This window comes from Urtica dioica, chromosome 2 (genome assembly GCF_054948205.1).
Source record: "Urtica dioica subsp. dioica isolate 48M chromosome 2, U.dioica_male_clone48M_v1_H2, whole genome shotgun sequence".
Classification (NCBI taxonomy): domain Eukaryota; kingdom Viridiplantae; phylum Streptophyta; class Magnoliopsida; order Rosales; family Urticaceae; genus Urtica; species Urtica dioica.
In genome coordinates this window covers 28,155,291-28,169,038 of record NC_142757.1, presented here as the reverse complement: position 1 = coordinate 28,169,038, position 13,748 = coordinate 28,155,291, and the positions used below count along the sequence as shown (strand labels likewise).

At 40.4% G+C, this 13,748-nt stretch overlaps 1 protein-coding gene across 1 annotated transcript; it reads right to left on the bottom strand.

Annotated features, from left to right (window-relative positions):
* Nucleotides 1-850: 850 nt before the first annotated feature.
* Nucleotides 851-2,708, bottom strand: LOC149404251 (Translation elongation factor EF1B/ribosomal protein S6 family protein). The gene is made up of 2 exons (XM_089607195.1): nt 2,268-2,708; nt 851-1,337 (listed from the first exon to the last, which is right to left on the bottom strand). The coding sequence occupies exons 1-2, from the start codon at nt 2,616-2,618 to the stop codon at nt 1,098-1,100; spliced, it is 591 nt and encodes a 196-aa protein (XP_089463321.1). The 5' UTR covers nt 2,619-2,708; the 3' UTR covers nt 851-1,097.
* Between the last annotated feature and the right edge of the window lie 11,040 nt (nt 2,709-13,748).

The following is a 13,748-nucleotide window of genomic DNA, read 5'->3' as shown; positions in this document are numbered from 1 at the left end:
TGTGTGACATTCCCTATATGGCATTGGAGATGAAAGCATGGTTTTTTAGGAATGTTTTATGCTTAAATGATGGACGATTGCCAACATACGCTACATTAACGGGAAACGAAAATTTAAACACTCCGAAAATAATAATAATAATAATAATAATAAAAAATAAAAAAATAAAAACTAGATGGCATTGACGCAGATGTTTTGGGTTTCATATCATGTCAGAAAGCAAAGTTCCAACTACAGTTCAAGTGTGCAATCAGAGAATTGAGTAAAACGAATGAGCACCTTTTTCAGAATAAATTTCAACGAATTGATTTCTGAAACGTTTAGATGACCGTCCTTGGATATTTTTTTTATTTTTACCTGTAAACTCATAAGGGTGGATGATGATATCGCTTGAAAAACACTTTCAAAGGGTGGTTTCGGATTGACATTGACATGGTACTAGTAGCTACTAAATGTTAACAGAAACGTTCGAGACGTTGAAATGATAACTAGGGTAACCACCACTAAACCATTCGGCAAGATCTAACCCGTTTTCAGGTCGCTTTCCTCTAGGTTAAAGACAATAATGTTTGATATCATGGACACTGTTGAAAATTGCAAAGTAGAAACCAAACATGTTTTTTATGGAATACAAACTGCAACTTCTCCATGACACAAGAAAACAAACATCAAAGAGACATCAGATCTCGAAAGGAATGGGACTTCACTCCTAGAAAACACAGAACGTTCTAAAACTTCAAAATTGATCTAAGCTAGTGTGTTGAGGTCCGCCATTCGTGATTAACCAATGTACCCCGTAAGTTTCAGCTAAATAATTTTTCCATCAGTCCACAAGAATATACCAAATTCATTCTCTAAATAAAATATATTTTAAGATTGAGCACAATTGTCGTTACATGCCGTGAATTTTGCTTAAGATTTAAGGTGTTGGATTCGCAGACATTCCTATTCAGTAATTTTGTGATGTGTACAGCAACAACTTGAATATAAACAACGGAATGAAAATCAGATACGCAATACATGACATTGTTACTGCTCTTTTTGAAGAAAAAATAAATTTGTCTTCCAGAAAACCTACACAGATGATCTGAACTGAACTAGTACCTTCTCTTCCTAATTTTAAAGCTCATGGATCGGATGACATCATCGTCGGTTTTCATAGTCTCTTCAAGAGGTGTAATGGACTCGGGTTTTGTGAAGTAGGTAAACAGGAGATAAATACCGTCCAAGTAAGTGTTAGTGTCACCGGCTTTGTTCTTCTTCTGAATGCTATATGCTAGTGGAATGACTCCTCTGTTGAAGACCTCAATATACATTCCACCCCCAGCAACAAGCAACTGCAACATTCCATATCAATATGGTGAAGACCCAAAACTCTACCATTTGACCAGCTATCCTTGGAAGTTAAACTTGTCGGAGCACGAATACAGATTAAACATACAAGTGGAAAATACTAAAGAATGCTATAAGCATGACCTTTGGACAAAAAAATTTATTTGTTATCGAACTTCGAAGGGAAACGAAAAAATCCAAACTCAGAAAACATTGCAATTTAAGCAAACAATGCATGCGTTTATTCAAAAAGAACAAAGTCCCACTCAGAAATTAATATCAGCTATGAATTGAAAAGAAGAAAGTACTTAGAAATGTATGTTAGCCGTGAGTGGACAAACTCATAATTGGTCAGTGGTCATAGAATGGTATCACCACAAGAGCAGGCTATCGTAGAACTGCATTAAATAAAAACAAACTCTGCCGCACATAGCTACATAATAGGTTTATACAATAATTGGTTCTTATTTTTCAGTGTGAATTGCATAAGGCAAATAAAGAGAACCCTTAGAAATTGCTTTTGCGAGATAGAGAACAACATCTTCCTGGCGACAACAAAACTACTCTGATGTATAAATAGTTAATATTGTAGCAAATGATTTACTTTGTCCATTTTCAACACTTTGTCATATAACACAGCACATAACTATAATGCATCCAATCAATCGTAAATTGATACTTTCGCGGAACCAGTTATCAGATCAGCAAAATATCACATTACCAACCTACATAACTAACTAAAAACCTCAACTTATTTTCTTCCGAGTGTGTACATTACATTCAGACATGTCACCTTGTATCAGAATTCAGAAAAATAGTATACGACTAACATAATTAAAACCGCAATAAATTTGACACTATATTTTGGATTCTTTTCGCATAGTTCTTGCTTTCCTTCCCGTTAATTCTCTAAGCAGGCAAACAGAAATGCTTACCTCTTCGTACTTCTGAGTGAGAGAGAGTCTCTCGTCCTCGGACATGTCAGGCCTGAGAACCACCATGGTCTCGTACTGTCTGAGCCCCGGCGGGCACACCGGCTCCTCCTTGTCCTCCATCGCCAGCCCAGCACCGCCAGGAGGCGCCGTCGACGCCGCCGGATCCTCGTCGGAGATTATCCCGCCGGAAAAGAACGAGCCCGGCGAGTCCACAGTCTGTGCCCTCACGCAAGACCAAGGGGTTTTCGCGGCCGAGGGAGAAGGGAGGAGGTTCGATCTAGGGAGGGAGGGAGGGGCGAGGGAGCGAGAGAAGGAGACGGCGGAGGAAGAGATGAGAGACGAGGACGCCATTGTTGGAGCTCTCTTTGGGAGCTGGTGTGCGCAATTGGAGTGAGTGACTGAATAACTGAGGATTGTTTAACAAACCTGATAAGGGAAAATAGGATATGGTCATGGATAAGGGAAAATAGGATGGGGTTCCGTGCGCACCCAAACCGTATGTTAGACTTACGACAACTTTTCTTACAATCGTAGAAGATTGCAAAATGACAATGAAAACTGGGTTACATCTCAGGTACAAAATGACGATGTTAAATAGAACATGACAACTATAAGATTTATAATTAAATAGATCTTATAGTTTATGTTATGCGTTTTTTCGATTAACATTCACCCACACCTATCGGTAGTGCGAGCGAGACTGTATAAATCTTGAGTTGTGAGTCTCGTATTTTCTATGATTACGAAAGGACCTTAACGAGGAGGTGGTCTTAAGAAATCGAAGTATCTGGTATGATTAGCCTTGCGATGTCTTTTTCTCGTGTTCACCCTCGTCGTCGTCACGATTCGATCATCTTGAGCGACATCTCTTCATTTTTCTTAGCTGGGGAAAAAAAAAAGGATACAAAAGGTGATATATAATGAAATGTTTCTCTTATTAAGTGAAAAACGTGATAATTGGATTTATCAAATTTTTAGACACTTATTGAGAGTAAATATAATTTGCCATAATTTTAACATTTGTTCCTAAAAAACAAATATGAGAGAGAGAGAGAGAGAGAGAATATGTCTTCTTCAATTTTAGAGAGAGAAAGTAGATCATTCATATTTGTGTTTTGCGGTAAGAAAGTTTCTCTTGATTATGAGAGTGTTTCATTTAATTCTAAAGAGAAAGAACGAAGATTTCTAGAGAGGGGGGAGAGAGAAGTTGTAGTATTTTTCTTCTCCAAAATTGTTCTTTTTCTTATAAAAACATGTGCGGTATTTATAGGGAGACTTGGATCTTAAGTTGTCAAAAAGTGGTTTCGCACCATTAGTGAGGTTTGGGGCTCAACTTTCAGAGTTGTTTCGGACTCTCATAGCCCTTTGGGGCTCAACCTTAAGAGCTGTTTAGGGCTCATCTCTCAGAGCCATTCGGGGTTCAGAGCCGTTTGGGGCTCCGCCTTTAGAACCATTGTGAAAAATGACGGCATAACATTAACCCCCTAGTTTCATGTGCGACTTGTCGTACGAGAAACTTTATAGTCTTGTTGGGGCTCTTTTCCTTGACTCATTTGTCCATTTATGCGTACTTTGTTTTCTATGGAGGCGAGACCCGTTTTTGCGGGTCATTTGACTTCCGTGCTTGCACTTTCTTTTGCGGAGCTTAGGCCTTTATGAGGACATTGCCTTGTGAGCTTTGTCGGGCATGCTTTCATCATAGTCGGGGCTCGTTAGCGGGTCATTTGAGTCTATTTTGTGCCGCAAGGGGTTTGACTTTGGACCTTGAAGAGTCATGCTAGACCGCATGTGAGAGGTCTGACTTTAAGCATTTCAGGGTCGTGCTCGTCCGGATCGCGAGAGATTAGACTTTGACCTTACCGCTTGCTCATCTACACCACGAGGGGTGTGACTTTGAGATTTTCCGTTCGTGCTCATCTGGATCCCGACGGGTCTAATTTTGAGCTTTTTTGGGGCCTTGCTCTTCCGAACCACGAGTGGTCTAACTTTGAGCTTGTTGTCGTGCTCATTTGGACCATGAGGGGTCTGGCTTCGAGCTCTTTTTTTAGTCTTGCTCTCCAGACCACGAGGGTGTGACTTTGAGCTTGGCATGCTCGTTTGGACCACGAGGGGTCTGACTTTGAGCTTTTTGGTGTCGTGCTCATCCGAGCCATGAAGGGTATGACTTTGAGCTTTTTTGTTTGTAGCCTTGCTCGCTCGGACCACGAGGGATCTGACTTTGAGCTTTTTGGCATGCTCGTTCGTACCACGAGGGTTATGACTTTGAGCTTTTTGGCGTGCTCATCCGAACCACGAGGAGTCTAATTTTCAGCTTTTTTAGCATTGCTCGTCCGGACCACGAGAAGTCAAACTTTGAGCTCTCTTTTTTCACCTTACTCGTCTGGACCACGATGGGTCTGATTTTGAGCTCTCTTTTTTAACCTTACTCGTCCGACCACGAGGGGTCTGACTTTGAGCTTTTTGGCGTGCTCGTTCAGAACATAAGGGGTCTGATTTTGAGATTTTTTAATGCCTTACTCGTCCTACCACGAGGAGTCTGACTTTAATCTTGTTCATTTTATAAGAAAATGGATAAATTTTTTTCATTGATCATTCTTTCCACATCGTGGATTACAAAAAAAAAAATTTCTCCACATGGATTTGATGCGGGTCTCACCCTTGATTAGGGAGTCATCATGTGATGATGTTTAGAGTGGCGTTCGCCCTCTGAGTTCCATGATTGTCTTCTCCATTGTTGGGGATGGTGGCCCAACGGGTTGTTGAGGCTCTGGTGTTGTTGATCATTGTGAGGACGAATTTCTTCATTTTATGTGTTGGATTATAGTCTCAATTTGTACCACTCGGAGGTTGTGTGTCCATGAGATTCATGGAAGCTACATCACTTGGTAAGGTTCCGCTTAGTGGGGTCTCCCTGCAAGGGTGCAAGAGAGAAGAACTTGTCTCGGGCCAGCACTAGGATTCTCTCGGATTTTGCATTCAATGGGGTGAAGTTTGCGTGTTCTCGTAACATCTCCACTAGGAGATACTTCTTGTCGGTTTGAGGACGGTTGGTGGTGTTGGTGCATGCCTTCTTCCTTTTCCAGTCGTCGTGCTCGCCATCTTCCCTTTGACGACTCCCTCACTCGTTGATCCTCTGGCTTTCGAGGTATTCCTCGACGGTGATCTGTTGTGTGGCTCAGGCAATGAGTTCCGTCATGGTTGTCGGCTTTTGCTTCACTAATGATATCAAAAAATTCGCCAGTCTGGTGTCCCTCGATGTAATCAAAGACATCATCGTTATCGTCATAGTCGGTCACTTTATTTTACTCCTCAATGAACCAGTTCAAGTAATGTTGAAGTGACTCGTTGTGCCATTGCCTGATCGTTAGGAGATAGGATTTCTCCTTCCTTCGCACTCGTGAGACCGCAAAGCATGTGAGGAACCTCTCTTAGAGATCCTCGAAGGACTGGATCAATCATCGCCTTAATCTCTGAAACCACTCGAACGCAGTTTTAGTGAGTGTAAGGCAGAACGCTTGGCACATGATTGAGGGCAACTGTCTTGTCATCCTCATGGTCGTCAGATATTGGTGGATGTGATAGAGCGGGTCGCTTCTCCCATCGTACAATGGCATGGTCGGCGGGTAGAAGTTCCCCACGGCATCGTCGATGAGTATGTTTGTGGCGAACAGTGAAGCCATGCCCTCAATCATGCTCCTTATGATTGGGGTCCGAGTTTGTGTTGCTATCAGCTCTCGGATCTCTTCTCTTAGTCCGTTAAATATGTTAGTCAATTCCTCATTTCCATTATGGGTGGTAGAGTCGAGTGGTGTGTCCTCTCTCGTGAGACGCCTGGTCGATGTTGGAATTGATCTAGGATTAAGAAAAGATTTAACGCTTCGAGCAAGCGGCGGAATTTAAAAAATTTCTTTAAAACAAGTAAAACGTTTTTACTAACCTAGCCAGAGAGCAAGTACATATAAATTAAAACTATTAAAGAGCATTATTTATTTACTAACATTTGTGAAGCTTGAACGTTGAGAAGCCTTAGGAAGGTTGAAGTGTTCGTCTCCCCATGCAGCTCGTCTCTCTTCTTTCCTCGGGAACTCGAGCAACCACGAAAGTTTCTATCACAAGAATCACTCGAGAAAGAAAGGAATTAGTGTGTGGGCACTTTTAAATACGACGACTCAAGAACAAGTCTCAAAGTCGAAGAGCTAAAACACTAGGTCAAATGTGGACCTAGGTGCCAAAACAAAAACGAAAGAAAACTTAGAGAGAGAGAGAGAGGAAGAGGGGGCTGCCAAGCTAGAGAGAGAAGCTCTCAATCTCTAAAACTTTTGAATGAATAAAATGAGAGTAATGAGGGCTCTATTTATAAGAGAGGGTTTACCTTCAATAAGGTAGTTTTCTCTTCTATAGAATATCACATATTCATGAGCAAATATTGCCCTTATTCCCTTAGAGTCACACGGCCAAGACTTGCCAAGCAAGTCGTTGGATTGGTTTCCTCTTTTATTTTGCTGTCTCCTTGCTTGTTTGGCCGACTTCCCTTCCTTCCTCATAGAGGAAATTTGTTTCCTCTTTTTCTTTTGGCAAGTATCTTGATACATCAATGCACAAAATAATCTTTCTTTTTTCTTTGGGCTGGACGGCCAAGACATCTAGAATGGGCTTCTAGATGCTTCTTCATTTGTTCATGACAACATAAGAAAAGCCCAAGTTAAATTCTATGAAATGAAATTAATCCACAAGGCCCAATAAACTTGTTATGGCCGAGTGATAATATGTCATCATGTTAAAATGTCAAAAAATTTATTGACATTCATTTCATCCTATGTCCAAAAAGACAAAAAATATCCTTTTGACAATTTTCGTAAAACTTGTCTCGTTTTTGTTTTGACTTAGCTTCTAGTTTAACTATTCCTACTCGATATGATTTGTGACAGTGACCTCATGGATCCAAATGAACAAATCTTGAGCTAAAATACTTGGACTCCAAAGTTCACAAACCTTTTCCAAGTTTAGCTTAATGTCAACTGACTCCACTAAAGAGTTGACACTGAGAATCTCTCGGTTCAAATGAATTTATTTTCTACTCAAGAATTCAACTAAATTCTGATGAGTGGATCCACTGAATATTATCTATGTTTACCCTTCATGAATTGTTGGAATCGATCTTGGGTTTAAGAAAATAATTAACGCTTCGGGAAGCGGCGGAATTTTAAAAATTTTCTTTTACAAGTAAAAACGGTTTTTACTAACCTAGACACGTGCAAGTACATGTAATTAAAAACTAATATGAGCTAAGAAGTTTACTAACCTTTCTTGAAGCTTGATCTTTGAGAAGCTCTTAGAAAGTTGCAATGCTCGTCTCCCCTCGCAGCACGTCTCTCTTTCTTTCCTCGGCACCTCGAGCAACCACGAAAGTTTCTATCACTAAATCACTTGAAATAAAGGAATTAGTGAGTGGGCACTTTTAAACACTACGACTTAAGAACGAGTCTTGAAGTCACAGAGCTAAACACTAGGTCGAGTGAGGACCTAGGTGCCAAAACAAGAAAAATCGAAAATAAACTAGTGAGAGAGAAGAGGGGCGGCAACCACAAGTTCTAGAGAGAGAAGCTCTCAATCTCTAACTTATGTGGAATGAGAAAACAATGAGAATGAGGGCCCTATTTATAGGAGAGGGGTTAGCCTTAGAAAATAGGAGTTTCCTCTTTTTCCAAGCATTCATGAGCAATCTCTTATTGCCCATTCTCTCCATATGCGCCCATCACATTCATTCCCTTAAGGGATTTGTTTCCTAATTTGTTTCCTCTTCTTTGCTTGTCCTTGCCGCCCATATCCTTTCCTCTTAGAGGAAATTTGTTTCCTCTTTTTCTTTTGGCAAGTATCTTCATACATTTATGCACAAAATATTCTCTCTTTCCCTTGGGTAGTAGGCGCCCATTTCTCATCTAGAAGGAGCTTCTAGAAGCTTCTTCATTTGTTCATGACAACATGAAAAAGGCCCATTAAGAATTTTCAATAAAACTCTTATGAAATGAAATTAATTCACGAGGCCCAATGATCAAGTCATGGCCGAGTGACATTAAGTCATCAAATGAACTTGTCAAAAAATTTATTGACATTCATTTCATCCTTTGTCTCAAAAGACAAAAATACCCTTTTGACAATTTTCGTTCTTGTTTTGACTTAGCTTCCAGTTTAACTATTCCTATCGATGTGATTCGTGACAGTAACCTCGTGGACCCAAATGAACAAAGCTTGAGCTAAACACTTGGACTCAAAAGTTCACAAACCTTTTCCAAATTTAGCTTAATGCCAACTGACTCCACTAAAGAGTTGACACTGAAAATCTCTCGGTTCAAATGAATTTATTTTCTACTCAAGAATTCAACCTAATTATGATGAGCGGATCCACTGAATATTATCTATGTTTACCCTTCATGAATGTCATCAGCTAGTCGGGATTTACTAAATTACCATTTTACCTTTCTAGCTGTTATTTCCTCAACTCCTTTGTCGCTTGTGAATAAGTTAGCAACAATGTATTGACGAGGAGCTAACAAGTCACATTGTTTCATCCAAAAGAGTCAGGACTCAATTTGGACGCTGGCCAGTTCATTTATTCACACTCCAAGGAACAAAGCATGAGGTGACATACATTGCATTTCAGCAATCTTGTACATGAATTCCATATCTATGAGAACTTCACAAAGTTACTCATGACATTTTCACAACTTAGTACTTCACCAATAGGCCCTGTTCGGAATCACATAGTGAGTCCGAACTCTGACTTTCTCAAATGAGAATACGTAAGCTGTGAAATGGCATGTCTCATTCCAGGATTAAGGTAAGCATGATGCAATTCATACATAGTGACTTCGAGACATAAGAGGTTAAGTGGTTTGTTCTTATCTTGTCTCTAGAAGTGCACTGGTCAATTCAGTACCTTCGGAAGATACCTAGAAGAACTATAGAGTCTCCAACTCTCAATGCCTCATAACCAGACATCATAGATTCTTCTAACAATCGTACTGAGGTCAATAGTCCTTTTACCCTAAGATTGCGAATATATCGTTTTAAGCAAACTACGAAGAGTTTGTTCATGCAAATCTACATTTGTCTCTTCGTAAGTTGTTAAGTTTGTTTATGGACTAAAAGACTAAGGTTTTATCATAAAGCTTCAAACAAAGAAAGAATGAATGAACGTTTCAACTTTATTAATGAATGAATAGGCAATTACAAACAAGAGTCTTCATGAGACTTTATTACATCAAATGTACAAAATAAAGATTACAACTCTTCTTGTGGGCACCATTGACAACAAACTCCCACTTGACTCAAAGAAGATGTGTGTAGTCTTTCATGCCTAATCCCTCACGATGTTGGTCGAAGACCTTGTTCACTAGGGCCTTGGTGAATGGATCTGCGAGGTTGTCCACCGTTGAGATCTTCTTCACTTCCACGTCTCCGCACTGCACGATCTCTCGAATCAAATGGTATTTCCTCTCAATATGCTTAGAGCGCTTATGGCTTCTAGGTTCCTTCGAGTTAGCGACAGCCCCACTATTATCACAATAAAGGGTCATGGGCTCGTCGACGTTTGGAACAACTTCCAAATACTTAAGGAATTTCCTAAGCCATACAGCCTCTTTGGATGCTTCACAAGCAGCCAGATATTCTGCTTCCATTGTGGAGTCAGCAATGCAAGATTGCTTAATACTTCTCCACACAACAGCTCCACCATTAAGGATGAACACAGATCCCGAAGTGGATTTCCTGGAATCCTTATCCGCTTGAAAATCGGAGTCGGTATATCATGTCATAGTCAGGTCAGTACCTGAGTATGTAAGCATCAAGTTCCTAGTTCTTCGAAGATACTTAAGAACATGCTTAACAGCAATCCAGTGCTCGGGTCCAGGGTGTGATTGGAAACGGCTAACTATGCCAACGGCGAAACATATATCAGGTCTAGTGCAAAGCATAGCATACATGAGGCTTCCAACGGCAGAGGCGTAAGGAATCTTCCTCATGTCTTCAATCTCTTGTGCAGTCTTGGGAGACTGGTCCTTAGAGAGTGAAACTCCATGCCTAAAGGGTGTTTGACCCCTCTTGCAGTCTTGCATCGAGAAGCGATCCATCACCTTATCAATATAAGATGCTTGAGAGAGCGATAGGGTCCGGTTTTTCCTATCTCGAAAGATTTGGATTCCCAGAATGTATGCGGCTTCTCCTAGATCCTTCATATCGTATTGCTTTGCCAGCCAGACCTTAACCTCAGATAACTTACCCACGTCATTACCAATGAGCAGTATATCATCGACATATAGTACCAGAAACACAACTTTGCCTTCGTGTATTAACTTGTAAACACAAGGCTCATCTATTGACTGTTCAAAGCCGAAGCTCTTTACAGTTTCATCGAATCTAATATTCCATGACCTAGATGCTTGCTTTAGTCCATAAATGGATTTAAGCAAGTCACAAACCTTGGTCTCTTGACCTTTATCCACGAAACCGTCTGGTTGAGCCATGTAAATGTGCTCGTCAAGATTGCCATTCAGAAAGGCTGTCTTGACATCCATTTGCCAGATCTCATAGTCGAGAGCTGCAGCTATGGATAGGAGTATGCGGATGGATTTAAGCATCGCGACTGGCGAGAAGGTTTCTTCATAGTCAATCCCTTCTTGTTGGGTATAACCCTTCGCCACAAGTCGTGCTTTGAACGTCTCGACGTTCCCATCAGGACTCTTTTTCTTCTTGTATATCGAGACATAAGAGGTTAAATGGTTTGTTCTTATCTTGTCTCAAGAAGTGCATTGGTCAATTCAGTACCTTCGGAAGATACCTAGAAGAACTATAGAGTCTCCAACTCTCAATGTCCCATAACCAGACATCATAGATTCTCCAAACAATCGTACTGAGATCAATAGTCATTTGATCCTTAGATTGCGAATATATTGTTTTAAGCAAACCAAGAAGAGTTTGTTCATGCAAATCTACATTTGTCTCTTCATGTGTTGTTAGGTTTGTTTATGGAATAAAGACTAAGGTTTTATCATAAAGCTTCAGACAATGAAGAATGAATGAACATTTCAACTTTTATTAATAAATAAGCAATTACAAGCAAGAGTTTTCGTGAGACTTTATTACATCAAATGTACATAAGTAAAGACTACAACTCTTCTTGTGGGTACCATTGACAACAGTTGAGAGGTCCGATGTGCGGTTGGATTGAGTTGGCTTGAATTGGTCCCATCCCCGCTTGGAGGTTTTTTGTTTTGAGATGGGGAATGTTCCGTGGAGTATCGCATTGCGTGTTGATTTGTTGATGTAGGTCATCTTCTTAGCAGGGTGCCGGTCTTAGATTATGGGCATGTCGTAGTGGTGTGAACCTTCGAGCGTCCCCGCTATCCACAATATCTTTTATAGGGCTCAGGTGAGCAAAGGCGGACATACGCAACCTCTCCGTTCTTGCCTTAGAGACGGAACAAGAGTTCCGTGAAGTGGCCGGGCTATTTTAAGCCCTTGGTTCGAACATTGATCGACAAACCTCCCGCGCCTCATTGGTCAGGCTCATGAACTTTTCTCACTCATGTGAGGTTGTCGCGTCTAATATATTAGATACCAGGATCAGGGGCGTTATTGATATCCTCTTGACAAAGTTCCAGGTCTCCGTCTTCAGGATCTTGCTCCTGGTCTTGCATCTCGAGTCTCAATGAGGGCCTCCTCTCGAGGAGCGTTGTTCTCTCGCGATTGGAGGACTCGAGCCTGAGTATTGAGTGTGACACCTCCTGCTGAAAGGGCGCCGCCCTCAGTGATGGCTAGGTGGCTAGCCATCCGTCACGATCTCCTTGCGTATTGAGATTCCTTAGATTGTTGTCAAAGCTTTTCTCGCGGAGAGAAAAGAGTTTCCGATGGAGAGCTCGTGGTTGTTCTTGAGATTCCCTCATTCTAGAGCCAAAATATTAATGCGTTTTTTCGATTACGAGACACGTGTCAGTGGTGCGAGCTTGTGATGGTATCGATCTTGAGTTGCGAGTTTCGTATTTTCTATGATTACAAAAGGACCGTAACGGGGAGGTGGTGTCTCTTAAGGTTACAACTGTGATGGAGATCCTAGGAAATCGAAGTGGGGGAAATGATTAGCCTTGTGATGTCTTTTTCTCGTTTCTGCCCTCGTCGTCATCGAGATTTGATCCTCTTGAGCGTCGTATCTTCCTTTTCCTTAGCTGAAAGAAAAATATACAAAGGGTGATATATAATGAAATGTTCCTCTTATTAAGTGAAGAACATAAGAACTGGATTTCTCAAGTTCTTGGATACTTATTGAGAAGAAATGTAATTTAGCATAATTTTAGCATTTGTTTGTGAAAAGAAATATGAGAGAGGGATAATATTTCTTCTACGATTCTAGAGAGACGGAAAGTAGATCATTACTCTTTGTGTTTTGACGTGAGAGAATTTCTCTTGATTATGAAAGCAGAAGTGATTCTCCTTTAATTCTAAAGAGAAAGAAATAACATTGTTCCTTTTTTGTGCTTTTCTATAATCAAAGTTGAGAGATACCATTCTTTTGTGGGTATGTGTTAAGGGAATTTTAGAGAGAGAGAGAGGGAGAAAAAGAAGTTGTAGTTTTTTTCTTCTCTAAAATTGTTTTTTTTTTCCAAAACATTTGTGGTATTTAGAGGGAGACTTGAGGTTGCCAAATAGTGGTTTCACACAATTAAATAGGTTTGTGGCTCACAACCGTTTGGAGCTCAACCTTCAGAACTTTTTGGGGGTCAGGGCCGTTTGAGGCTCTTCCTTCAGAACTATTTTGTGGCTCGGCTTTCAGACCCGTTTGGGGGCTTAGCTTTCATAGCCGTTTTTCATAATCTTTTTATGGTTTAGCCGTCAGAGCCGTTTGGGGCTTAACCTTCAGAGCCGTTTGGGTCGTTTTTCTTGAGCCTTTTACTTGTCGTTTTTGGTTAGCACAAGTGAAAAATGACGACATAACAGTTTATATTCAAATATATATATATAATTAAAAGATTTTAACTACTTGACCAAATTTGAATATTATCTTTTATTTTATTCCACAGAACTTTAGTAGTCAAGTTTAGAATAAAGCAAAATAATTTCAACACCACTCTTGATTTTGGACGTGCACCATAAGGTCTAATGGGCATTGTGTTGGAATTGATCTAGGATTTAAGAAAAAGTATAACACTTCGGCAAGCGGCGGAATTTTAAAAATTTTCTTTTTCAAGTAAAAACAGTTTTTACTAACCTAGACAAAGTGCAAGCACATGTAAATAAAACTAATATGAGCATAATAAATTTACTAACCTCTTTAGAAGCTTGAACGTTGATGAGCCTTCGGAAGGTTGATAACGTTCGTCTCCCTCGCAGCACGTCTCCCTTTCTTTCCTTGGCAACTCGAGCAACCACGAAAGTTTCTATCACTAAATCACTCGAAATAAAACGAATCAGTGAGTGGGCACTTTTAAA

Bases quoted from the DNA above. Each gene is read 5' to 3' on its own strand.
- LOC149404251 (XM_089607195.1), bottom strand. From the start codon at position 2,618: ATGGCGTCCTCGTCTCTCATCTCTTCCTCCGCCGTCTCCTTCTCTCGC. The intron at 1,338-2,267 runs GTAAGCATTTCT...GGAATGTTGCAG, and splicing joins TCACTCAGAAGTACGAAGAG to TTGCTTGTTGCTGGGGGTGG.